Source organism: Pleurodeles waltl, chromosome 1_2, assembly GCF_031143425.1.
Source record: "Pleurodeles waltl isolate 20211129_DDA chromosome 1_2, aPleWal1.hap1.20221129, whole genome shotgun sequence".
In the NCBI taxonomy this organism is placed as follows: domain Eukaryota; kingdom Metazoa; phylum Chordata; class Amphibia; order Caudata; family Salamandridae; genus Pleurodeles; species Pleurodeles waltl.
This window is the reverse complement of record NC_090437.1, coordinates 473,052,978-473,078,891: the sequence shown is the minus strand read 5'-3', so window position 1 is coordinate 473,078,891 and position 25,914 is coordinate 473,052,978. Positions and strand designations below refer to the sequence as shown.

Here is a 25,914-nt window from a genome sequence, read left to right as displayed (position 1 = left end):
TATCAAATTGAATCGTAGCAGTGAGACTATACCCCGGAAATGACTAAGGTTGGCAGGCAAGTTGTGCACAAAGTTGGAAAACGTTATTCAGAACTGTCCCAGAAAATCCTACCTAAGCAGATACGTGTGCAAACTTCAGTAGCACAAAAGCAGTATGGTGTGCTTGTGAATTACTAGTGGGAATATACGAACCCAACACTCTGATGTATTAAAATGTCATCGCAATACAACGAAATAGCAATTCTTTCGTTTACATTGGCCTTCTATCGAGCTAAACAACCCACAGAAATTGTTCTCTGTCTAAATATATAAAATAATTCAACATGTTTAAAAAGTACTTTCTGTGCCACTGACCTTGAACTTTATGTAAAGATAAGATCCAGCCACCAAAAATATTGTTTCCTTGTGAACACCCCCACTCCCTCGTAATCCACAGATATGTGGATTTGTTTCCTTAAAATGGGTGGAAAGAGCTAGAAAGTATGTCACTGCTCCACCCACCCTCATGCAATACCTAAAGGGTTGTCCGCGACTCAAAAAAGCAAAATGGCGCCATCCTGAGTCAGCTGCCATTTCCTAGCTCTGAAGGCACAACCTACTTTTTTGTCTGTTGCATTGACTGATTTTCTCAAAGCAAACATTTCTGTTACTTGAGTCAGCTAAGGGGTTTCTATGTGTGTATTAATGCGGGAGGGTAGTATGTTTGTTGTTTAACGGTGTGCTTTATCTATGGATACTACAAAAATAATATTTGCTTGTGCAGATGTAGTAGTTCTATTTTTGTAGCATACAGAAATTGACTCGATGTCCATCTCTTCCCCTCCTCTGTACCGTAGGGTGTATGTGGCTGAATCACTTATTTCAAATGCTGGAGAAGGATTGTATGCTAAAGTAGCTGCTGGACCTAATACAGTTATGTCATTTTACAACGGAGTGCGTATCACACATCAGGAGGTAATTCATGAACCACAATGCCCTGCAAATCTTTGACCTATTTCTGTATTGCTTACTGAAAGGTAGTGAGGCTTGTCCTTTAACAGCACTCCATGGTACTTTACCAAAAATGCAAGGATAAAATGACTAAACTTTAGACAGCGTGGATGATGAACAAAGACAATATAAAAGTGAACTGCGAAGCTGATACACAGGATAGACTAGCACTACACCAGTTATGACTGCATACAAATACCCCACGGGCCTTTGACATCAGAATTAAATGTCCGCTGCACACATGCTTTTTGCAGTGTCATTGATCCAGTGCATCTGTTTTACACATCTTGTGGGTAAAATTGTGGAGAATTTTTATTTCGTATTTTGATACCTCTCCTCTAGCTCCTGTGTGCCATGAGTATCTTTCATGATTACACTATTGTGCCCCATACTTTTGAATGTTGCCAGTCACGTTCCTTCAAACTCCCCTTTATGCCTCAATTCATGTCTCCTTTTTATCAGCTTCCCTAAGATCTCCTATAACTCTTCCTTCTCTTCCTTCTCTTCCTATAGTTTAAAATCTGCATATACATTCTGTCAACTAGTGACTCCAAACTACTGCAATACATTGTGCTCATGATGGGTGGTGTCATGGGTGGTGAGTATAGGGAATCTCTGAGTTACATTATTGTTCAGTCCTTATAGCCAGAAGCAAATATACCCAGTACTCAAAACGTACGAAAAAGTATGCAATTGAGATGTATCATGTGAGTAAGCTGTAAGGTATGGTGGTACCTCTGAGATTAAATGCTGAGCTGCTGGATATTTGCTGATCTTTAATACAGTAGAACCTGTTAAGTTAAAATCTGACCAACACTAGTACTTGTTAGTGCGAGAAACCCTCCTTGCTGTTTTGTAGCTTTTACACCCTCTATGTGTGCTGTTAAGGCCCCAAAGGTATGATACATCAGTTTTTTGCAAACAAAGGACTTCTGCAGCTTGTGAATTTGACCTGCACAAGTCACTGTCAGTGACTTTTTTTTTTGGTTTGTCACCCTGGGGATGAAAGTAGTGATTACCCTTAAAAAAAATTGCTGCAGCTGGCACTCGTGCTAGGTGGTGGGATGGCAATGGACATCAGAAGGTAAACCTAGAGCTGCCCTAGGACTGTTCCAATTGGATGGCCCGTGGGACACGTTTGGTGGTCAGGAGATTGCATGATTGATTACTCTCCTTCCTCTGCTGGACTGTGAATCTGTATGGATGTAAAATGCCTCCGGTAACTAGACTAGTGTGTTTAATGATTGGTCAGCTTAGAGGATTTGCAGGGACTGGCCATCCCTACTTCACCTTTCCCAGAGTCATTGACTAAAATTGATTGAAACTGGTCAAGACCAGAGAAGGGCCATTGGTAAAGTGCAATTATTTATTTTGTAAACATATGAAATATGCAAAGAAAAGGCAAACATTTAAAACATATATAAATAAGGAAGTGGCCCAGAAACCTAGGCACAGCATTCCTGGCACTGAAATCTACTCCTTTTCAGATGAATGTGTCCATGTGATCATGCGAAGTCAGTGCTCACATTGCAAACAGTCAGTGGATGAATAGGCTGATCCATTGCCCTGTGTTTTAACCTGTAATGGACAGAAGCAAAATGGGAATGATACTTGAACAGATCACCGGATGAAGAGGACTGAACAAAATAACCTGTATGTACGTGCGTGTGTGTGTGTGTGTGTATATATATACATATATATATATAATATTCTGATAGAGACTTCTACCCCCATATTCTTCAACTTTTGAATATTCCCTAAGCCTCAGACTGGATCCGGCAACTTTTGAGCAGTACTTTTGCGCACCAGTAGGTGGAGCTGTATGGCTCCCACTGTTGCCATTCCGCTCCAGAAATTACATGCTGAGCCTATTCAGGCACTACTCCTGCAAGCTGACGTCAGTTCTTTTTTTCATTGAACCACCTGACATAGATCCATAGCTCCCTCTCATCTCCTTGAGAGTGCTATTACCTCAACAAATGTTCAAAACAGTGTACAAGGGAAATGTCACCTCTCAAAATGACTGGTTTTAAACATTGTAGGGACTGTCGCAAACAAATGTCTATGACCGACCCTCATCAGGTTGGCATGGGGTCGAGGCACAAGTGCTGAAGTGATTGCAAGTCTACATTGCCAAGCACCCGAAGACTCAGCAATGATCCAAGTTGAAGGTTTGGTCCCATTCCAGATTCAGATGTCACATCAATTGTTCCAGGGATCAATCTTCGTCTCAATAAATGTTGCTGGGTAGGTTGCAGAAAAAACAAAAAAAATCGAAGTGGGACATAGTCCCTTCCTGCCTCTCTTACTCTCCAAAGATGACACGGGGTGGTGCCATACTTATTGATCTTACTCCTAAAGTTGATCGACTTCAGAGCCTATCCTGTGACTTGTTCCTGCATAACCAGAGATTCTGGGGACCTCTGCCACTCCTAAAGAGATTGAAAAGTTCAGTGAGGTCATGTTCCAACTCTTTGGATCCTTGCAGACTTCTGGTGCACCTTTGGGCCCCACGGAGCCCTCCATCTGGAATACCATTGGTGTCAGTTGGATCCTCGAAGCCCTCCTCAGAGCTGCCTCTGGCTCCAGTTCTCACTGCTTCCAGCCCCAAGGTCCACGCCCATTCTTGAAACTTTGACACCAATGCACACTCCATCAATGCTGGAAGATGAGGTACCTATTGGACTCTCTGAATCTGAAACCGCACCAGTTCAGTCTCAACCGACGCCACGCCCGACTGCTGTCAAAGTGCCACTTCCTACACCTGAGCCTTCACAAGGAAGACTACATACACTGTATCACCTATTTGACATGTGTTATGATGCAGGTTATGAAATTGGCCAGCCTTGCCAAGAGGAGAATTGGTACAACGAGTTGCAAGAGGCTAGTGGCCTTGATACCTCCCCTGAGTCTGGGTTCCTCTCACCCAGGGTCCTGCTACTGAGGAGAGTGCTTCTTATATCAAGGTAATGCATAGTGCGACTGAAGTCCTTGACCTTTAGCTCCCCTCTTTGGAGGTTGATGCCAGTGTTCCCACAGAAGTCCTTCAGTTGGGCTAAACATCCACTGAGCACCTCTTACATTTTAACAAGACCCTGATGGATACTTTGTTAGGGACATGGGCCAAACCTTGCTTTGCCCCCACGGTCAACTGCCAGATTGCTCAATGCCATCACCCTTCCCCGGGCGGCCCTGCAATTTTATCTCCACATGCCTCCCCTGAAAACTCACAGACAACACCACAGCCATGTGGTACTGTGTCAGGGGGCTCTGCGCCTCTGTAAATGGCTGGACCAGCAAGGAATTTTTCTAGTGGTGAACCAACAGGCAGGATCGTTGAATGCCTGGGCAGCTAAGCTCAGCCACCAGTGCCTAGTGGATCACACAAGTGGCATTTACACCTGGAATTGATGCAAGGTCTCTTTACAGAATGTGGAGAACCTTGGCTTGATCTGTTTGCCACTGCCAGGATCTCTATATGTTGAAGTTGGCAGTGGTTCTTGCTCTTGGACAAGCTCCTCTTGTGTGGGACTCGGGACTCCTGTATGTCTTTCCACCAATACCAGTCCTGCCTCAAGTTCTCAAGAATGTCAGGACCAATAGGGCTCAAGTCATCCTGGAGGCCCTGGACTGGGCACAGAGATTATGGTATCCAGAACTCCTGTGCTTCAGCATCTCTCCTCAGATCAGGCTGTCCGTGCATGAGGATTTGCAGTTTCTGCACCCAGGCCATAACAATCTTCACCTTCATGCTTGGAGATTGAGTAGTGACACCTGAACAGCTTCAACCTTCCTTCAGAGGTGGTTGATGTTATCTTGCCAGTCTTGAATCGCTCTACAAAATCTGTATATGGCTGTCATTAAGACAAATTTGTAGCTTGGTGCATTACTCTGCAGATACACCCCCTTTAGTCAACGTTAGCTGACATTTTGTTATTTGTTTTGTCCCTATCACAGAAAGGCTTTCCTCTGGACACTGTTGAATGATACTTTTGTCTCTTGCCTTTTTTGCAGTTGCCAGATCAGCCCAAATTGTTTAAGTCTCTAATTATTAGGCTCTTCTTGGAAGGTTTACAATGTTTCCTCCCTCTCCCTTTAGCATGCCACAGTGGGACTTTAATCTGGTCGCCACATTTCTGATTTGCACCCACTTTGAGCTGCTTGACAGTTGTTCTTTACAGCTCTCACCTTCAAGACGGTATTCCTTGTTGCTGTAATATTTGTGCAGGGTGAATGAGTTGCTCTCTGTGTCAATACACCATACACCACCTTCTTTGAGACAATCTGGTTTTGCGGACATGGTCATCTTTCTTGCCTAAAGTTGCACGTTGGTCAAATCATCACCTTAGTTGCATTCTGTGCCCTGCTCACCCCTCTAAGAAGGGCATTTGGATACTGAGAGAGCCTTAAGCTTTCATATTGATGATAACAAAGAACACTGAGTGCACAATTAGGTCTTTCTGTGGCTGTCTGGAGTAAACAAAGGCAAGCATACGAGAACAACCTCCCACTGGATCATACTCTACATTAATATCTGCTACACACTGGCAAAGAAGCAGCCTCTGGAATGACTGCATGCTCATTCTGCCAGGGCCAAAGCTGCTTCCACTGTGTTGGTATGAAACGTACTGGAAATTTGTCAGGCAGCTACATATGTGTCCCCCATGCATTCACAAAGCACTATTGTTTGGACAGTCAAATTTGTCAAGAAGAGCATTTTACCCACTCGATCCTCCAGGACTTACTGGTTTGAGTCCATCCTCAGATTCAACTCCAGTTAGGTACTGCTTTGATATCTATTCAAAAATTGAGGAATCTGCAACTAGAAGTTTCTATCAGAAGAACAAGCTACTTACCTTTGGTAAGTGTTTCTAGTAGAGCCTCTCGAAAGTAACTGATGTCAACATGCAGGAGTGGCACTTATATAGGTTCAGCAGAACTAATTTCCAGAGCAGAATGGCATCAGTGCAGAGTTGCATGGTGCCACCTACCGGTGCTAAGAGGGAATGCCGAAAAGTTTCTAGATCCTGTCTGACACCTGTGGAATACTCCATTGTTGAGGAATCTGTGACTCTACCAGTCAGAGAGTTTACCAAAGGTGAGTAACTGGTTCAATTTTACTTTGATTTTTGGGAAAATTAAGACTAGCAAAACAGCCAAAGCTGTCTGGTGGGCACATCAAAAATTACATGAGGTACCCAAGGAATGTGATGGTTAAACTCCAATTGTCCATGTAAAAAACAGCTGTAAAAGAGGCCACATTGAAAAGTCCTTTGAAATTTAAGGGCCGTATTTTTCAACTCTTCTATGAAATTTCTCAAATTATCTTTCTTTGGAGAACGACATTGGTATCACGTTAAAACACTACATAATGAAAATGAACGCTAAAAGTGATGCAGGCAAAAATTAAGAAATAATGAATAGGTTTGCATTGTCAAAATAATGAAATAAAAAATAAGACCATGTTACAGTATCTATTGGCGTGCTACAGGTCTGGAGGCACATGGCTGAGTGAGGTATTAGTGCATGGAATAATACAAATGGAGCACGGCCACTCGTAGTGGGGAACTCTATTCTCTGCAAGCTCTTCCAGGGAGACAGCTTAATGTCTTATCGTTTTTATAACTCATGTGGTGAAAATAATTCCAGGATTATTTCAAACTTCCAACGCCTTTCCTCAACTTTTTTGTGACAGCAGAATGTTCTTCTGAAGCACAGTAAGATTATTTAAACTTCATTTGAATCTTGTGCAAAAGTGCTTCCTCTTTTAAAGGGCAGTTGCAACCTGAGTCTCCTTAATTCAAATGGCCTAGCAAATCACTCTTTGGATATAACCAAGCGAGCAATGGTGCTCACTTCCAAGCAGTCGTCTGTAATAAAGAAGGTTCTACTCTTTGACTTTTGTTTCTCTTGTCTGAGCTTGAAGGGGGTTCCAAATAAATCCAGGAGTCCATGGCACGTTTCTCATGTCCTTTATGATGGAGTGGCCTTGTGCCCTGGTTTGGGTGTGTGCCAACGATTTATTAGATTTCCCTGCATTCAGGTTTAAGTCTAACTAGTAATGCATGATTTGTTTTCTTAAGTGCTTGCTAAAGAAATGCACTGCTAGCTCAGTGAACGTGTAGCTTATCGCCAGTGCACTCTAGATGCGTAGGGGCCAGTACTGCTTATTTCTGGCACACATCTCATTGTGCGAATTGTTCCACTTTTCTCCGATTTTCTGCTAAACAGGTCTGAAAGTAGATCGGACTGTTCTGCGACTTTATCATTTGCATCGAGCACCTCACACAAGCATGTGAGGGCCACTTAGGTTGAGAGCGACTCCAGCTATTCAGATTCGGAGCATATGTGTTCTGGTGTGGAACATGGTTATTGGACACCTTCTAAACTCTTTTAATGTTGTTAGTTCAATTTCCAAGAACTAAAAACAATATGTTCTCCATTACAGACGAAAATAATACTGACCGCCTGCAATGAAATGGTGCTGGCGACTTTACAAGACATTAGAAATATATGTATGCATATTCTGGATACAAATATTATACCATATAGTTGGATCTGCATTTGGTGTAGTTACTTTCCAAAAGTCTTCTTCTGTGCTGACATAGCTACGTATAACCTTCTCATTGGGGCCTACAGGGTTACAGGCCACTGTGTATGCACCATAGACAAGGAGCTATTGTCTTTACATAACTTAAAGTCAAAGTGCTACCACTTTGAACGGGAGAAACTCTCTAAATGTGAACCTCTCAGTAGTATCTCATGGTAGTCTGTATGCAATGACAGCATCAGATCTTGTTTGTACCCAAAGGAAATGTTTGCACATTAAATTTTAATAGGTCCTCTTCCTCTGGCTATCAGGAACGTGCAAATAAACACGTTTTTTGTTTAATTTGTAAATATTAACTAGGAAGAGAAAGAACCTGGTTGCAGTAAACAAAGGGTTACGACCATGGTAATAATGTATCCACTCTTTATGGCAAATATGGGGGAAAAGGAGGTCCAAGTACTTTAAGGTCTTATGCAGAGGGAATACTTTATCATCTTTAAGTCCAGTGATTCTCGTTGCTATTTGCTTGAAATACCTCTTGTTATGCTATAATCTATCATTGGGTCTGTGACCCTTGTTTTTCTCCAATAAGTTGCAAATGTCAGCTATCATTCCCAAGACTCACTGCATGTGGAAGCACTCCGCAGGCCTGCAGACCATCAAATGACGATCTACAGGTCAGCGGGCAGAGACGTTTTAAGGCATGGGCAATGGGACCTGTGACCCTGGGCCCCACCCTTTCAGGGAGCCTCCTGATAGAACCATCTCTGTTCTGCAGAGAGTGTTTCCCTGATGACCTTTATTAATTCTTAAATAGATTGTTTTAAATGCCATTCTCATGCAACATAAAGGAAAAAAGTTTTGTTTAATTAAACAGGACCTCACATATGAGAAATGGGGGAGTGTCACAGAGATTAGTTGCAGCAATATTATTGAGCTGCTTTGTTACAATATTGAAAACACACATCACTATCCCTGAATATTAGAAGTAAACACATGTAGGGGCCTATTAACGAGTCGGTTAGCATTGCTTTTGCACCATGCAACGTAGTGCAAGAGCGACGAAAAACTTAAGTCAGATTCATGAAGCCACGTAAGGCTACTTTGTGTGGCCTTGAGTGGCTCCATAAAACTTGGATAAGGGAGCGCAGTGCCAATCTCTGCGTTGCCTTACTCTGCCCTGGCAAGCTGTTCCATGGGCGTTGCATGGGTGTTCCCAGGCAACTCCCATGGTTTTTGACGCCTTCCCAAACTTACCAGAACTGGTAAACCATGGGAATTTGCAAACAAGATACACCTTCCCTGGGGAGGCGTAACAAGAAGAAATATCTTTATTTCTCCTCGATTCTTCCTCTTTCTATGTGTGCATTCTGCAGCACACATAGAAAGAAAATGCCTCTCAAGATTTTTTGTGCAGGAAGGAGTCCCTTCCTGTAGGAAAACAATCCTGCATGCAACACAAGCCCGCTTGCACCATGGTGCAAGAGTGCCTGCTTTGGCCCTAGGCTGCCAATAGGGTGCCAGCGCAAAGGAAAAGGCAGGAATACACCTTATTGCCTTAAATACTGCACATTCCTGCCTTTTCCCTGTCAGACAATGCAACGCAGGCTGTGCTGCACAGTGTGATTTTTTCATAAAGAAGTGCCTTAGAATTTGGGCCAGTGTGCATGTGACTGTCAATGACCTGGCCAATGAGGACATGAAAGAGCTGAAACTGGATCATAAATTTAAAGTTTTTCTTAGTAGGGGCTCAAAAATACGTTTGGCCCAGGGCCCTCAAAATCCTTAAGCTGTCAGCGGAGTCATCCCACATTCAGTCTGGCCCTCCTTTCCAGACAATTAAGCAAGTGTTATCTCACCAGTATTTGTAGAGCTCATTTTATCTGACTGGTTCCTGCAGCCACTTTCATCTACGACAGAATAGAGGACCGTAGGTTTCTTTGCATTAGTACAATTATTGTCTGTAACATAAGTACAAGTATGGTGGATTTGATTCATTAGATTGTAATCCCGAGCTTTTTGAGAAAGGACAGCATTGTTTTTTTCCTCCTCCATTTCAAAGAATCGGACTCTCCAATATATCAATATATTCTAACTAAGAGTCTGCTGACTGCAGCAACTGTAGGCTAAACAATTTTTTTCAGAATCCTTGCATTTTTCCTGTCACAACTGAAAATATCAATTATTTAAATTATTTAAAAAGCAGAGCAGGGGGGAGATCAATGTGGATATTCTTCTGACCATAAGTTGTGGTTATTAATAGTGTTACGCCTCACCCTGAACTCCAGTAATCTAAACGAAAACGAATTTTATGTCAACTCAGATAAACAGAAAACTTTGTACTAAGGACATGTAGGGAATAATGCTTGCCATTGCTAGTGTTACGCAAACTAACTTTTTCTTACTTTAGACTGACTTTTATGTATGTATGCACATATATATATATAAAACCTACTGGCAACAACAAGTAATTAGTTATAGTTAGGACCAACCTTTCCCATAGATAAAGCATTTTTTGTTTTGCTAATACCTTTGGCGCCATTTAACGAATCTTCACAAACTTTTCAAAAACTAATTTGCTACTCACTGTCTTGAAAGTTTCAGGGTGATTTGTTGAACAGGAGCCGAGGAAAAGGGTAGGGGTGGGGGTCCCCTAAATTTTTTTTTCCCATGTTATGTCTATGGGGATTTTTCATTTTTTGAACACAACTACAGCCCGAACCACTGAACAGATTTACACCAAATTAGACAGAAAGCTAGATTTTGTTCCAGAAAGATCTCTTTTTTTGTTATTTGGTTGAAATCTGTTCATTGGTTTGGGAGTTATTAAAAAACACAAAATATAGATATCTAGGGACGCAGCTCATTCACTGATCCGCAGATACCTGTGGGGGTTCTGCGAGTACCCGTGGGTACCTGCGGATGTGGGTGAAAAGCAAGGCCCTGATTGGCTTGTCTCTTGGCTTGGGGGAGGAACACATACTATGTAAAAACATACCGGGTCAGGGTACAGGTATCCTAAACATATAGGACATGTGGATGGGCCCTGAGGGACCCCATTATAAGAAAAAATTGGCCCAATTATTTTTTTCAGGCCAACTTATGGATCTGCATAGCCACTGAAGCACTCAGTTGACCATCAGTGTAAATCTGTGATGGATCTGCAGATCCAAGGCACAACGAAAAAAAAATGCATGCACACACCAACCCTCCGTCACACACAGCCAAATGCAGTGCACAGTGTGGGGTTGGGTGCATGTGGGGGGTTGGCTGCAGGGCCCGGCCATAGGCTAGGCCCTGCGGCCAACCTCCACCGTGTGTGGTGGTGGTTGTAATAACCTACAATCAATATATATTATTTGGCGTTAAAAAAACATAAAAATTCACTGAAAAAACAAAGGTTACAGGGACATTATAGTTAGGTTGATGTTTAACCCTCACAAAACAATAGAAATTCAGCAGTTATAGTTATACTTGTAACTTGTGTTGTAAAGTAACTTTAGTCTACAAGTTATAGTTTCTTTAACATAAGTATAACTATAACTACTGAATTTCTATGGTTTTGTGTGGCCAAAACATCAACCTAACTATAACCTTTGTTCTTTCAGTTAAAATATATATATATCTCCATCAACCATTAAATTCCAGGAAGGAAAAGTCGAGGTCAGCTGTTATTTTGCTCATTCATTGTGAAAACACACAGGCCCTCATTCTGACCCTGGCGGTTTGAAACCGCCAGGGCAGAGGGCCGCGGAAGCACCGCCAACAGGCTGGCGGTGCTTCATGGGCAATTCTGACCGCGGCGGTAAAGCCGCGGTCAGAAAAGGGCAACTGGCGGTTTCCCGCCGGTTTACCCCTGGCCCAGGTAATCCTCCATGGCAGCGCTGCTTGCAGCGCCGCCATGGCGATTCCGACCCCCTTCCCGCCAGCCTGTTCCTGGCATGGGCAGTGCAGGGGCCCCCTAACAGGCCCCCATAATGATTTTCAGTGTCTGCTTTGCAGACACTGAAAATCGCGACGGGTGCAACTGCACCCGTCGCACCCCTGCAAATCCGCCAGCTTCCTCTTTGCAGGGGCTTTCCCGCTGGGCCGGCGGGCGATCTTCTTGAGATCGCCCGCCGGCCCAGCGGGAAAGTTAGAATCACCGCCGCGGTCATTTGACCGCGGTGCGGTGTTTGGGCGGTTTCCGCCCAGCGGGCGGCGCCCGCCACCCACCGGGGTTGGAATGACCCCCACAGTCTGTAAAAATAAAACGCCCAGCGCGTTTCAGTCACCTGGACCTTGATCATGGGAACAATTTACCTAGGGCCAGATGTAGCAAAAATAAAAATTGCGACTCGCATTTTGCGAGTTGATGCGAGTCGCAAAATGCGAGTCGCAAATTGGAATGCCAGAAAAAAAAGCGATACGATTTTGCGACTCGCAGCCGGACTCGCAACGCTGTGTGCGAGTCCGCTGTTTGCGAGGTCGCTGTTTGCAAGTGTGCAAAAACGAACTCGCAATTAGCGAGTGGGTGTCGCAAATTGCGAATACCTTTAAAATTGCTTGCAGATGCAGCAGAACACTCCAGAAAGCATACCAGAACACTCTGGAAACACTTCCTGGCACATGATGATGGCATCACAGCCAGGAAGTTAACAAATACACCTGGGAGGAGGGCTCAACAGTGAGCAGTGTCTCTGCCACTCACAGTAGGGTGCTGAGGAGTGGTAGGCACAGCACCATGGACGCAGCAGGGACCAGCCTGGCTGGCAGGAGGGGCAGGAGATCATAGATAACAGCCAGGACAGATTAATGTGGCACATGGCGTTAATGTGCCACATGACTGGTTGGCATTTTCCTGCCCATGGACAATTTCAACTTGTATATAGTTTCTTCATGACATTAATAAAACAGTTATTTTTGTTCCACTTAACAAATGGTTAATAGGTGAGTATGGTGGGAGTTGACACGTACCGTCCAAAATATTGCATTACAATGTGGTCCCGTCTCAGTCTGCCTTGATTAGCTAGACTCCTATCCCCATGATGGCGATGTGGTTGTTCTTGCTCTTCATCATCAGGATCTGGGTCTTCAGGGGTGAGAGGTAGCCCACGTCGGGTGGCTATGTTGTGGAGGATGGCGCATGCGACTACAATTTTGAAAGCGGTAATGGGGGTGTATTGGAGGGCGCCTCCACTGCGGTGGAGGCATCTGAATCTTGCCTTCAGCAGTCCGAAGGTGCGCTCGATCAGGTTCCTGGTCCTCTTATGCGCACTGTTGTATTGCCTCTCTGATTCAGTTCTGGGTGTTAAAAACGGAGTCATGATCCAAGGCCTGAGAGCATATGCACTGTCACCTGTTGGGCACAAAAGTACACGGTTAGGAAGTCCAGATTGTCGTGCACAGTGACCTGTGTGTATGTCTGCAAGTGTCTGTGGCTCTACCTAGGAGGTAACCGTCTCCAAATTCCCCACGTTCCAGGCGTTGATGTATCCCACTATGCCTAAAAATGTATGAGTCATGGGTACTGCCAGGAAACTTAGCTACGATGTCCGTGATGACATAATGGGCATCACAAACAACCTGTATGTTGAGTGAGTGGGTACACTTCCTGTTGCGGAAAATGTGTTCCAGATTAGCAGGGGGGCATATTTGAATGTGTGTCCCATCTACACACCCTATGACATGAGGAAAGTGGGCAATGCGGTAAAAGTCCAGCTTGGTGCTGTTAATTTCTGCCTCATTCCTTGGTAAGTATATGAAGTGAGACATGTGCGTGACTAAGGCATCTAGGAATGCCCTGAGGAACCTTGACACTGCACTTTGGGATACCCCACCTGCCACGGCAATGACCCCCTGATAGCTCCCTGAGGCCAAGAGGTGCAGTGTGCATAGCACTTGCACATGCGTAGGGATGGCGCAACCACGCAGAGTCTTGTGTTCTAGCTGTGGTTTCAGTAAATCTATTAATTCTAGAATGGCTGTCATAGATCTCCGCTTCAGTTTGCTGAAAAAGAGTCTGCCTGGTTCTATATATCTTCTCCTGTCTGTGGCCCCTCCTCCTCCTCTGCTGGGCTGCGTAGACTCTCCTCCTCACTGCTATCAGGTATATCTCCGCCATCTTGAGTAACCCAGATGCCTTCTGGGTCCCCTTTTATACTTTGGCAATGGTTACCACCTGCTCTGAGTTAGTGGTAAATGGGACACGCAAACTGGGCTTTTTGCGACTAGTCGCAATTTGCGAGTTGCAATTGCATAAGGTTTGCGACTCGCAAATTGCGACTTGCAATTTGCAGGTCGCAAAATGGGGTCGCAACGGATGCGACTCGCAAACGGGTCCCATCGCTTTTTGCGAGTCGGAAATGGGCTTTTTGCATCCCATTTCCGATTTTGCATTGTCGCAAATTGCGAATCGGCCCGTTTGCGAGTCGCAAACGTTTGCTACATCTGGCCCCTAATCCCTTGTCAGTATTTATTTACACTTAAGCACTCTGATTAAATCAAAACACCTGTAACGACCCCAAGAGTACAAAATATATGCTCGATGCGTAGGTACAACATATAAATTAAACTGTGCACCTTCATGTTTAAAAGGTTACAATAGAAGAAATTACTCATCCATTTTCCCCCTCAAATGTTTGTGTTTACATGTCACTGAATTCACTCAGAAACATCCCCCTGCGATGCATTCTGGCATGTATAGTTGCAAGTGTATCGCTTTTAGAAGGTTTTACCCAAATTCAAATTGTTTATGATTCTCATTGCAATCAAATGTGTCTTGCCTTGAGGTACACAATGGAAATCAAAACTTTCAACATCATTTTGATTATACACAATGGAGAAATTCACATTTTCAACACTGAAACATTCACATTTACATGTTGCTGGGTTCACGCCCAAACAAACCTTCATTGCATTCAGGAATGCTTAGTTCACGACATGCTTCATATTCTTAAACAAGGGGGGCTACCCCATTTCCTGCTGTTTTTAATATTCACTACATCTAGTTTTGCCTAACCCAGAAATATGACTGGGTTATGATCCTCTCTCTGTAGCAATTTATATGAAGTTATAACCATCACAGCATCATTGTTACTAGATAGATTTACAAATTTCAACCAACAGCAGACGTCAGTCCTGCCCATTATTTCCTTCTGTAATGGTGCTGACTATGTTGCATGGAACGGAATATATATATTTTATGGTTAGGACCAACTTTTCTCATAGACAAAGCATTTTTTGTTTTGCTAATATGATTTGGTGCTGTTTGACAAATCGTAATGACATTTTCAAAACTTGTGTGGTTGGGTGCATGTGCATGGGCGGGGGGGCGTTGGCCTTATAGCTTATAGCGATACTTATCTGAAGAAACCATAAGTCGAGCCGGAAAGTGACTTTAGGCTATGAGTTGTAGTTTCTTACCAGAACTATAACTGGATAAAACGTAAACCTAACTACAATGTCCCTGCAACATTTGTTTTTTTCAGTGAAAAGAAAAAAAAATCTCTATATATATATCTATATATATATATATATATATATATATATATATATATATATATATATATATATATATATATATATATACATATATAAATGGTGGTTGCCAGTAGGTAGTCATATTTAGGACCATGTTTCCATTGAAAAAGCGTTTATTGACTTACCTATATTTTTCACAAATTTTCCAAACAAAGGGGTTCATTACAACCCTGGCGGATGGAGGCAATTTGGGGAAAGGTACTGCCAACAGGCTGACAGTACCTTTCCCCAAACATTGGCAGTTTGGCTCAAGCCAAACCGCCAATGTACCACTCCGTCCGCCAGGGTGGTAACAGCCTCTGGGCTGGAGACTTCGGTCTCCCGCCATGCGGCCATCACAATCCCACCCTCTGGATTATGACCCAGCCTACCACCATGGTTTTCATGGCAAATCTACTGCCCCGAAAACAATGGTGGTAGGCACTATCAGTGCCAGGGAATTCCTTCCCTGGCAATGATAGGGGTCTCCCACACCCCCCTCCCCAGAGTCCTCCCCCTCCCTCTCCCAAACCCCCTGAGATCCACACACCCACATGTGCACACATACACACGCATACCCACATCCACCCACGCACGCACACATACCCACACCCGCAACACACACTAATTTACATTGTAGCACACACGTATTCAAAACACACAACATACACATACACTCACATTCATTCATCCACGCATGCATTCCACGTGACTCACACCCACATGCACGCATACAAAAACAGACACACACCTCCACACACAACACCCCCACACACGCACACAACACACCCCACCCCTCCTCTCCTGTCGGAGAACCTGACTTACTTGCTTGCAGGGGGTCCTCCGGCAGGAGACGGGACGCAGCGCTGCTGCCAGCAGCAGCGTCCGCCAGAAAACACCGCCAGGCCATATCATGGCTCATGATAGGGTAGGCGGTGTTTTGCTGGCGTGGTGCTGCTGCTGGCAGCAGCTCCACCTTACCCCCATCCGCCACCATGACCATCGAAGGAATACCACCAGCTTTCTGGTGGTATTCCGTCGATGGTCATAATGAGGTTTGCGGCCGGTAGGCACGGCGACGTCATGTTGGAGGCCGTCACAGTAGGCGCCATTTACCACCAATGTCATAATGAGGCCCAAAGTGTTCTTGAGAATCTTGGTGTAGCTGAGAAGTTTCAGGGTGATCCGTCAAGCGGGGGTCATGAAAAGGGGGGTCAAAATTGTGTATCCCATTATAATTCCCATGGGGATTTTAGGCATGACTACAGGCCGAACCGCTGGAAGGAATAACACCAAATTTGGCAGAAAGGTAGCTCTTGGTCTGGAAAGAGTGCTATTTGGTGTAAATCCATTCAGTAGTTTTTGAGATATTAAAGAAAAAGGAATATAGATATCTAGAGGTGTGAAGGGTTCCCGACAAGCTCGTCCAGGGAAATGCAGAGCTCTGATTGGCTGCCAACACTTAACCAGGAAGTGTTGGCAGCCATCTTGGGACTAGCTGAAGTCGAGTGCCACAAAAAAAGATAAATAAAAAGAAAAGGGGGCAGGGTAGGGACACCCTGGCCCCTTAGAGACACCCTGACCCCTTAGCGTGCAGGGAAACAGATGAAAACATTGCTCCTGCAAATAGGGAGCTGCTATTTCAAGCAGCTCGCTGCTTGCAGGAGCAATTCTGGCCCCCCGCAGGAGAGCTCACACCGCGGTCCTCTAAGTTAAAAAAAAATAAACATATAGTGGACTAGTGTTTAAGCTCTGTGACCCTCAAAATGAATGTTGAGGGTTCTAGTCTAAGGTTGTCTCTGGTTGTTTGCCTACTTTAATTTATTTTCAACTTTGAATGTTTAAGGTACATACTGAAAGGTGATTTCACTCTTTTTAATTGTCAAATACATTTTTATTTTCCATTTTTCGTAAAATATCTCATTCTAAGTACATCATTCATCAAAGCCTAAAAACCCCTCTCTCTCTCTCTCTCAGTGCCAACCCCTGCTGCACAAGGCCGAAGGCCAGGCCCTGTGGCGAACTCCTGCTGTGCAAGGCCAAAGGCTGTGCGCAGCGGGGGGTTGGGTGGTTATAGGGTTTGGCCGCAGGCCCTGCAGTCAGCCTCCGCTGTGCATGGCCAAAGGCCGTGCGTGGCGGTGGTTGAATCAACGTATTGTAATTACAATTACTTTGGGTTAAAAAAAACAGTTACTGAAAAAACAAAAGGTTACAGGGACGTAATAGTTAGGAAATAGAATTTAAAAAAAAACGTAGAAATTCTCTGAAAAAAGCAAAAGTTACAAGGACGTTATAATTAGGTTTTGAATTTACTCGTACAAAACCTTAGAAAATCAACGGTTATAGTTATTTCAAGTAACTCTAACTCGTGCCTTAAGGTAACTATAACTCGCTCCGTCGTCAGCACAGCTAATTACCTCAGATATTAGACCAATCATGACATCTTTTACAACAACATTGATAATATCACTGTAACATTTGTTGTAAAATTATTTATTAAAAAACTGTGCATGGTGGGTGTGCGAGTTATAGTTACCTTAGGGCACAAGTTAGTTACTTGAAATAACTTGAAATAACTATAATTGGTAAAAGGTTTTGTATGAGAAAATTCAGAACCTAACTATAACGTCCCTATAACCTGTTTTTTTCAGTGAATATATATGTATGTATATATATGTTCGATGGCATGTGTAGCTGCAGATACAAATGCTATGCATAGCTCTTCCGACATCTAGTGTTGGGCTAGGAGTGTTACAAGTTGTTTTTCTTTGAAGAAGTCTTTCCATTGTTAGATTGTTTTCTTTCCGCTATTGGGTTCGGATGTGTTTCCTCTCGCTCCGAGATTTCGAATCGGGAAAACCTTAGAAAACCTATTTAATAGTCGGTATTGTTTCAATCGCGTTACCATCTAGCATCGAACTGTTAGTACCGTCGGAATCTAATTTTTGCCCTTTGGGACGCATGCGCCCGACTCAGGTCTATTCGGGCCTACCGTGTGGAAAGCCTGATGGATCGGACTCCATTTCGATTCTGCTTTCGGTGCCACGCGAAGTTCCCATATACAGACCATCGAGAAGAAGATTGCAAAGCCTATCGATCGTTTCAATCGAAGAAGATCTTGAGAGATCGCAGGGCCCAAAGACTAGAAATGGCGACAAAAAGCCCTGAACATCTCGACGTCATGAAGGAAGAGCAGACGAAGACAGCAGTCTCCATCCGAGACACTGACTCCGAGCAAGAATTGGAAGATGATAGTCCCATCACTGCTGGTCAGCACGTGAGTACCTCTGCCCCTATGCCCATCTATAAAAAACAATCAAAGGACTTGGGTACACCACTGCCGGAAGGCCATGGTTCGACCTGAAAAAAGACTGTCTGCGACCGACCTTTGGGCTCGCGGCAAAAAAGGCCACTCCTCCGTCCACTTTGGAGTCGAGTAAGTCAGTGAGAACTTCCACCTCAGACTCTAGAAAGCGTCCTCACTTTTTGGAGTCGAAGATTCGACGTCCTGCTTTGGAGCCGAAACAGCCGACTTAATTTTCGGGACCGAAAAAGATTCAAACATCAGTACCGAGAAAATCCTCATACACAGAGGAACAAGGACTTTTGAGTAAACTTAAACAAATCTCGAAGCCGATGCAAGAATCTCACAAAGCTTCGGAAGAAGATACTGAGATTGAACCAATATTAGAGGTTATGGATGAAAGACAATCAAGAATCCATATACATAAATAGACTGGTAGAATTCTCACTGCACCTCCTTTAAAGACTAAAGAAAGCTGGCCTTTCAAGAGGAATTAGACTATGCTCAACCACCAGCAAAGGTTCAGAAGCAAAAGGAGAAACTAGCACCTCTCCCTACTTCTTCTCCTCACTCTGCACAGCTCTCTTTTTCACCTCCTCAAAATAGTCCACCACCATTGCCTTCTCCAACACACTCACTATACTCGCATGGATATACAGTAGATTCTTGGGATCTGTATGATCCTGATCCCATTCCAGACTATGATCCTGACCTGTACCCCTCCAAGCCCTCTTCACCAGAGGACATTACTGCCTACAATCAGGTAGCTTCTAGGGCAGCTGCTTACCATGGAGTGCTTATGCATTCTGAACCCCTGGAGGAAGATTTTTTATTCAACACTCTGTCTTCCACGCACTCCAGATACCAGTTTCTCCCAGTGTTGGCTGGGATGGTCAAACATGCTGACCACATTTTATCAAAGCTAGAGTGATTACCCCTAGAATTGACAAAAAATATAAACCTGACCCTACGGACCCAGATTACATCACACATCAGGCTCCTCTGGACTCAGTAGTAGTCGGTGTGGCCAGAAAAAAAGCCAACAGCCAGTCATCAGGAGATGCTCCTCCTCCTGGTAAAGAAAGTAGTAAGTTTGATGCTGCTGGCAAGAGAGTAGACACGCAAGCGGCTAACCAATGGCGAATGGCAAATTCACAAGCACTTCTTGCCAGATATGATAGAGCCCATTGGGATGAGATGCAAGAATTCATGCAGCACCTCACAAAACAGCATCAAAAAAAGGCACAACAGGTTGTAGAAGAGCGACAGGCTATATGTAATAATCAGATAAGGTCTGCTCTCGATGCTGCTGATACAGCAGCAAGGAGTGTCAATACTGCTATTACAATTAGAAGGCATGCATGGCTACGCTCCTCTGATTTCAAGCTATAAATTCAGGCAGTACTTAATATGCCTTATAATAAAAAACATTTATTTGGGCCTTAAGTGGACACCACTATAGAAAAACTGAGAAAAGACTCAGATACCGCAAAGGAAATGGGGGCTTTATATACCACACCATATAGAGGCTCCTTTCGCAGACCCCAGTTTAGAGGAGGATTTAAGCCAAAATCCTCTGAAGCTTCTACCTCCCAGGCAAAGCAGGGACAACAAACGCAATATCAGAGAGGTGGATTTAGAGGGTCCTACACAGGACAATATTTTAGAAACAGAGGCAAGTTCCAAGACCTCAAAGCAAGCCACTACACCATCCAAACAGTGACTTCCTTCCCACCCCTCCACACCACACATCTCCTGTGGGGGGAAGACTACAGCAATTCCACTATCATTGGCAAAATATCACCACAGACAATTGGGTACTATCAATTATCCGCAATGGCTATTGCCTAGAATTAATCTCCACCCCTCCAAACATTCTGCCACGGCACCCCAAATTGTCCCCAGAACACAACGTTCTGTTGCAACAAGCGGTACAATCTCTACTATTAAAACAAGCAATAGAATTGGTCCCACATTCTCAACAGGGAACAGGAGTATACTCACTATACTTCCTCATTCCCAAAAAAGAGGGCACTTTAAGGCCTATCCTAGACCTCAGGCCTCTCAGTCTATACATCCTGTCAGAACCTTTTCATATGGTAACTCTGCAGGATGTAATTTCACTTCTACAAAAACAAGATCACATGACTGATCTAGACCTCAAAGATGCGTATTTCCATATAGCCATCCATCCAGCTTACAGAAAATACCTCAGGTTCGTCATAGCAGGAAAACATTACCAGTTCAAAGTTTTGCCATTCAGCTCCAAGAGTGTTCACAAAATGTCTAGCAGTAGTAGCAGCCTACTTAAGAGGACAACACATTCATGTCTTTCCATATTTAGATGATTGGCTAATAAAATCAAGTAATTTTACACAATGCCAACAATACACTCAGTATGTAATAGAAACCCTGCATACACTAGGGTTCACTCTAAATGATCAAAAATCACATCTTCATCCAGCACAGGTACAACCTTACCTAGGTGCTATTCTAAATACTCAAAAAGCCCTAGCATATCCAAATACACAAAGGATACAGGCTTTCCAGAATCTCATCCCACCTGTACAACCAAATCAACAATACACTGTAAAATTTATCATGAAAATTCTAGGGATGATAGCCATAGTTCCACATGCAAGCCTAAACATCATGCCTTTACAACAATGCCTCTCACAACAATGGTCTCAGGCACACGGTCAACTTCAAGATCTAGTGTTGATGGACCGCCAAACGCATACGTCCCTTCAATGGTGGAATCTCAGCAATCTAATAAAGGGATGGTAATTTCAAGACCCTGTGCCTCAGACCATAATAGCAACAGATGCATCAATGATAGTTTGGGGAGCTCATCTCGACAATCATGCCATTCAAGGGTAATGCCAAACAGAAACAGTTTCATAAACCACCTAGACTTATTGGCTGCGTTTCTTGCCCTAAAAGTGTTTCAAACTCTTCTCAAACAGAAAACCGTTCTGATAAAAACAGACAACATGTCCACCATGTATTACCTCAAAAAACAGGGTGGGACACATTCATCTCAACTGTCTCTTCTAGCCCAGACAACATGGAAATGGGCAATTCACAATCACATTAATCTATTAGCAGAATACATTCCAGGAATAGACAGTCAGTTAACAGATCTCCTAAGCAGGAATCACCAACAAACTCACGAATGGGAGAGTCACTCCCAAGTACTTCAGAAGTATTTTCAAAATCGGGGAACACCAGAAATAGACCTATTTGCTACAAGCAAAAATGCAAAATGCCAAAACTTCGCATCCAGACATCCACATCCCCTATCCAAGGGCAATGCTCTATGGATCAATTGGTCAGGGATATTTGCTTACGCTTTTCCCCGTCTCCCACTCTTTCCCTTTCTGGTCAGCAAACTATGCCAGACATCTCTGACCATCATACTCATAGCCCCAACATGGGCACGTCAGCATTGGTACACAACACTCCTAGACCTGTCTGTAGTACCTCATTCATTCCAAACTCTCAAACAGACCAGATTTGTTAACACAGAACAAAGGTCAAATCAGGCACCTAAATCCCAGTGCTCTCAATTTAGCGATTTGGCTCCAGAAGTCATAGAATTTGGTTACCTAAAACTTCCATCAGAATGTATGGAAGTGATTAAGCAGGCACGTAAACCTACTACTAGCCAATGTTATGCTAATAAATGGAAAAGATTTGTCTACTACTGTCAATCCGAAAACACTGATCAACTTACAGCATCCATACTAAATATTGTATGCTACCTACTTAATTTGCAAAAATCTAATTTAGCTTTCTCATCCATCAAAATCCACCATACTGCAATATCTGCGTATTTACAAAATATTCAACACACTTCGATATTCAGAGTCCCTGTTATTAAAACCTTCATGGAAGGGTTCAAACATATTATTCCACCTAGAATACCACCTATTCCTTCCTGGAATTTAAATATTGTACTTGCCAGGCTCACGGGCCCACCTTTTGAACCCATGCATCCTTGTCAAATTCAATTTTAACATGGAAAGTTGCCTTCCTTGTAGCTATTACTTCTTAACGAAGAGTTAGTGAAATACAGGTGTTCACTCTTGAGGAACCTTTCTTCCAAGTCACAAACATAAAGTTGAACTTAAGACAAATCCAAAATTTCTACCAAAAGTAGCATCTCCTTTTCACATCAACCAAACAATGGAATTGGCAGTATTCTTTCCACAGCCAGACTCTGTGGCAAAAAGAGCTCTTTATACTCTAGATCTCAAAAGAGCTCTCATGTACTACATAGATAGAACTAAAGATTTTAGCAAAACAAAACAACTTTTTGTTGCCTTTCAACAACCACATAAAGGCAATCCTATATCTAAACAAGGCCTAGCAAGATGGATTGTTAGATGCATACAAACATGCTACATCAAAGCAAAGAGACAACTTTTAATCACTCCTAGCGCACATTCTACAAGAAAGAAAGGTGCATCAATGGCATTTTTAGGAAACATACCAATGGATGATATATGTAAAGCGGCCACATGGTCAACTCCTCATACATTTACAAAACACTATTTTGTTGATGTTTTCTCACAGAAACAGGCTATTGTCGGCCTGGCTGTCTTAAGAACACTATTTCAAACAACTTCAACTCCTACAGGCTAGCCACTGCTGTTTTTTGGGAGGACTAACTGCTTTGTAGTCCATGCATAGCATGTGTAGCTGCAGCTACACATGCCATCAAACAGAAAATGTCACTTACCCAGTGTACATCTGTTCGTGGCATGTAGTGCTGCAGATTCACAAGCACTCTCCCTCCTCCCCAGAAGCCTGTAGTCGTTCAAGTTTTAACATTTTTACATATGTATATACATTTACATTTGCATGGACATCCCTTTATATTCTTATACTCTATCACTCCTTCCTTCACCCTTTCTGGGAAAACAATCTAACACTGGAGTCGATGCCCATGCGCACTGTAACCGAGAGGAGAAATCACTCGATCCTGTGACTCCGAAAAGACTTCTTCGAAGAAAAACAACTTGTAACACTCCGAGCCCAACACTAGATGTTGGAAGAGCTATGCATAGCATGTGAATCTGCAGCACTACATGCCACAAACAGATGTACACTGGGTAAGTGACATTTTTCATATATATACACACATACATGTTAATTTCATATGTTTTTTGGGGGGAGACCCCCCATAAAAAAAAATATATAACTTATTTTTATTGGGAGGGAACCCCCAAACTCCCACTTTATTACTTACCCTTACCGCCTTATCCCCCATACCCACCCCAAAAGCTTAAACTACCCTTACAGCCCTATGCCTCTACCTACCCCTAAAACCTAAAATACCTTTACCACCCTATTCCCTTACCCACTCCTAAACCCTAAAAACACCCTAACAACCCAATACCCTTACTCACCTCTAAACCATAACAATACCCTTACAACCCAATACCCCTACCTACCCCAAAACCCTACAAATACCCATTCCATCCAATACCCTTACCCACCCTTAAACCCTAAAAAAACCCTTATAACCCAATACCCTACCCACCCTTAAATCCTTAAATGTGTGTGTGTGTGTGTGTGTGCATATATATATATATATATATATATATATATATATATATATATATATATATATATATATATATATATGTATATATATATGAATATATATATAGATAGATAGATAGACAGATAGATATAGATATACACACACACATACATGTATGTATACATGTACACACACAGACACACACACATACACATGCATACTTACCTTAAATAGACTTACCATGCATGGTAATAGTATGTGTGGTAAAAGATCCAAAAAATGCATACATGGTAAATGCATGCATGGTAAAAGCTGTGTGGTAAACACACAATGTGGTAATTGATGCATTGTAAAACTGTTTCCCATTTTGGCCACAATGCTGTCTCAGTAACACTATCCTAATAAGAGTATGCACCCAGGCACTGATTTAGAAATCTATTTCTCTCTCTACATGATATGTATATTGATACTCTTCATGAACCACTTTCTTAACTATTATTTATATATAAACACAGTTTCACTATCAGCACAGAACGGCTATATCAATCCCATACCAGATTAGAAAGTGCTTTTGAACCCAGAGGTCACCTTAGTAGCATTTCATTAAACACCTTCTGTGGGTACTTTAAAAAATCTTGTATTGGTCAACACCAAATAGTAAACAGAGATAACTAAATAATAGCAAACATATTGTTTTGATCATTCTGAAGAGGGTGTTATAAGAACAAGTAGCACATAATGAACCTAAAGTCACAGAAGATTACCTATGAAAAACAAGCAAGTAAGGGTTACAGGCGAGTAAAGCAGACATTCATATCATGGATAGATATTCTGGTGTCCTGTGAATGCCTAAAAGGGTCTGACACCACATAGCTAAGCGCAGGGTCTTTGAAAGCAAAATTGTCTCTTATTTAAGTTCATAATAATTGCAGACTGAAGTGTTTGGTCCCTCAAGAGTGTAATGAAGTAGTGTTAGCTAATGGTAAGGGGCCTAATGGAACCTTCAGATATGTTTTGGAAGGTTGTAGAATATTATGCCAGCCAGGGGTCCAACCTTCATCTGCAGTGTGTGATGGCTTGGTACACTTTAGCAAGTCTTACAAATAAAGAAAGTGAAAAAGGAGAAAGACAGCTCTTTATCTTGACGGCATTGGTCTGAACAGTGGGTCAGGGGTGACAAGCATAGTGTGCAATGGATGCTTGTTCCCTATTAGTGAGCAACAGAATTGTAGGCTTTCTCCACTCTGCACTCAGTTTCTTTACAGTAATTGACCTTTAGCTTGAGATACATAAGAGCATGGGGCACTACACTGCCCATAATCACTTGCTGCCAGTGCTGAGCTTCCGGTGGGAGGAGGAGAAGGAGGGGCAGATGGACATAGTGCTAGTTAGCATGAGGGAATTCACCGCTGCATGGGACATGCATACTGAGCGTGTGGCACTACAATGTCCATAATCACTTGCTGCCACTGCTGGGCTGCCACCAGGAGGAGGAGGAAGGGGCGGGGCAGATGTACATAGTGTATTTAGCATGCCCGAATCCACCGCTTGACAGGAAGCACCTGGGCACGACCCGGGTGACGACCAGACAAAAAGAAGGTCTGTCTTCGCCCGTCATCACCTGGAGGAGGCTGGGCCAATCTTCTTTCATCTGCACTTAGGTAAGGTTCTGCCAGCTCTTCCCTCATTTTTCAAGACTTGCCTAGTTTTGTAAAATGGGGAAGGGTAAGCCAACTGCAAAGTCAATAAAACCTCAGACTGGTACTTCTCTGGAGGGATTTTTTGAGGGTGTAGTAGGCATTCTAAATTTTTAAAAAATCAACTAGCTGAACACCGTCCATCCCTCACTGTGCTCTCTACCCCACAAGCATAAATAGATCCTGATATGGGAACCACAAACACCACTACTGCATTGGGAGCAGGTCCTTCCGGCCCCCTTCTCAGTACTTCCTCTATAGTGTCTTCAGTGCCCTTGAAGATACAATCCCAATTGCCAAGCTCCACTTGTAATGGCCCGGA

General features: G+C 43.2%; 1 protein-coding gene across 1 annotated transcript in view; it reads left to right on the top strand.

Annotated features, from left to right (window-relative positions):
- Positions 1–25,914, top strand: part of SETD7 (SET domain containing 7, histone lysine methyltransferase) — a 179,160-nt gene that overhangs the window by 86,211 nt on the left and 67,035 nt on the right. The window contains exon 6 of the mRNA XM_069240973.1: positions 837–954. Coding sequence (XP_069097074.1) covers positions 837–954 — 118 coding nt within the window. The remainder of the gene's footprint in view (positions 1–836; positions 955–25,914) is intronic.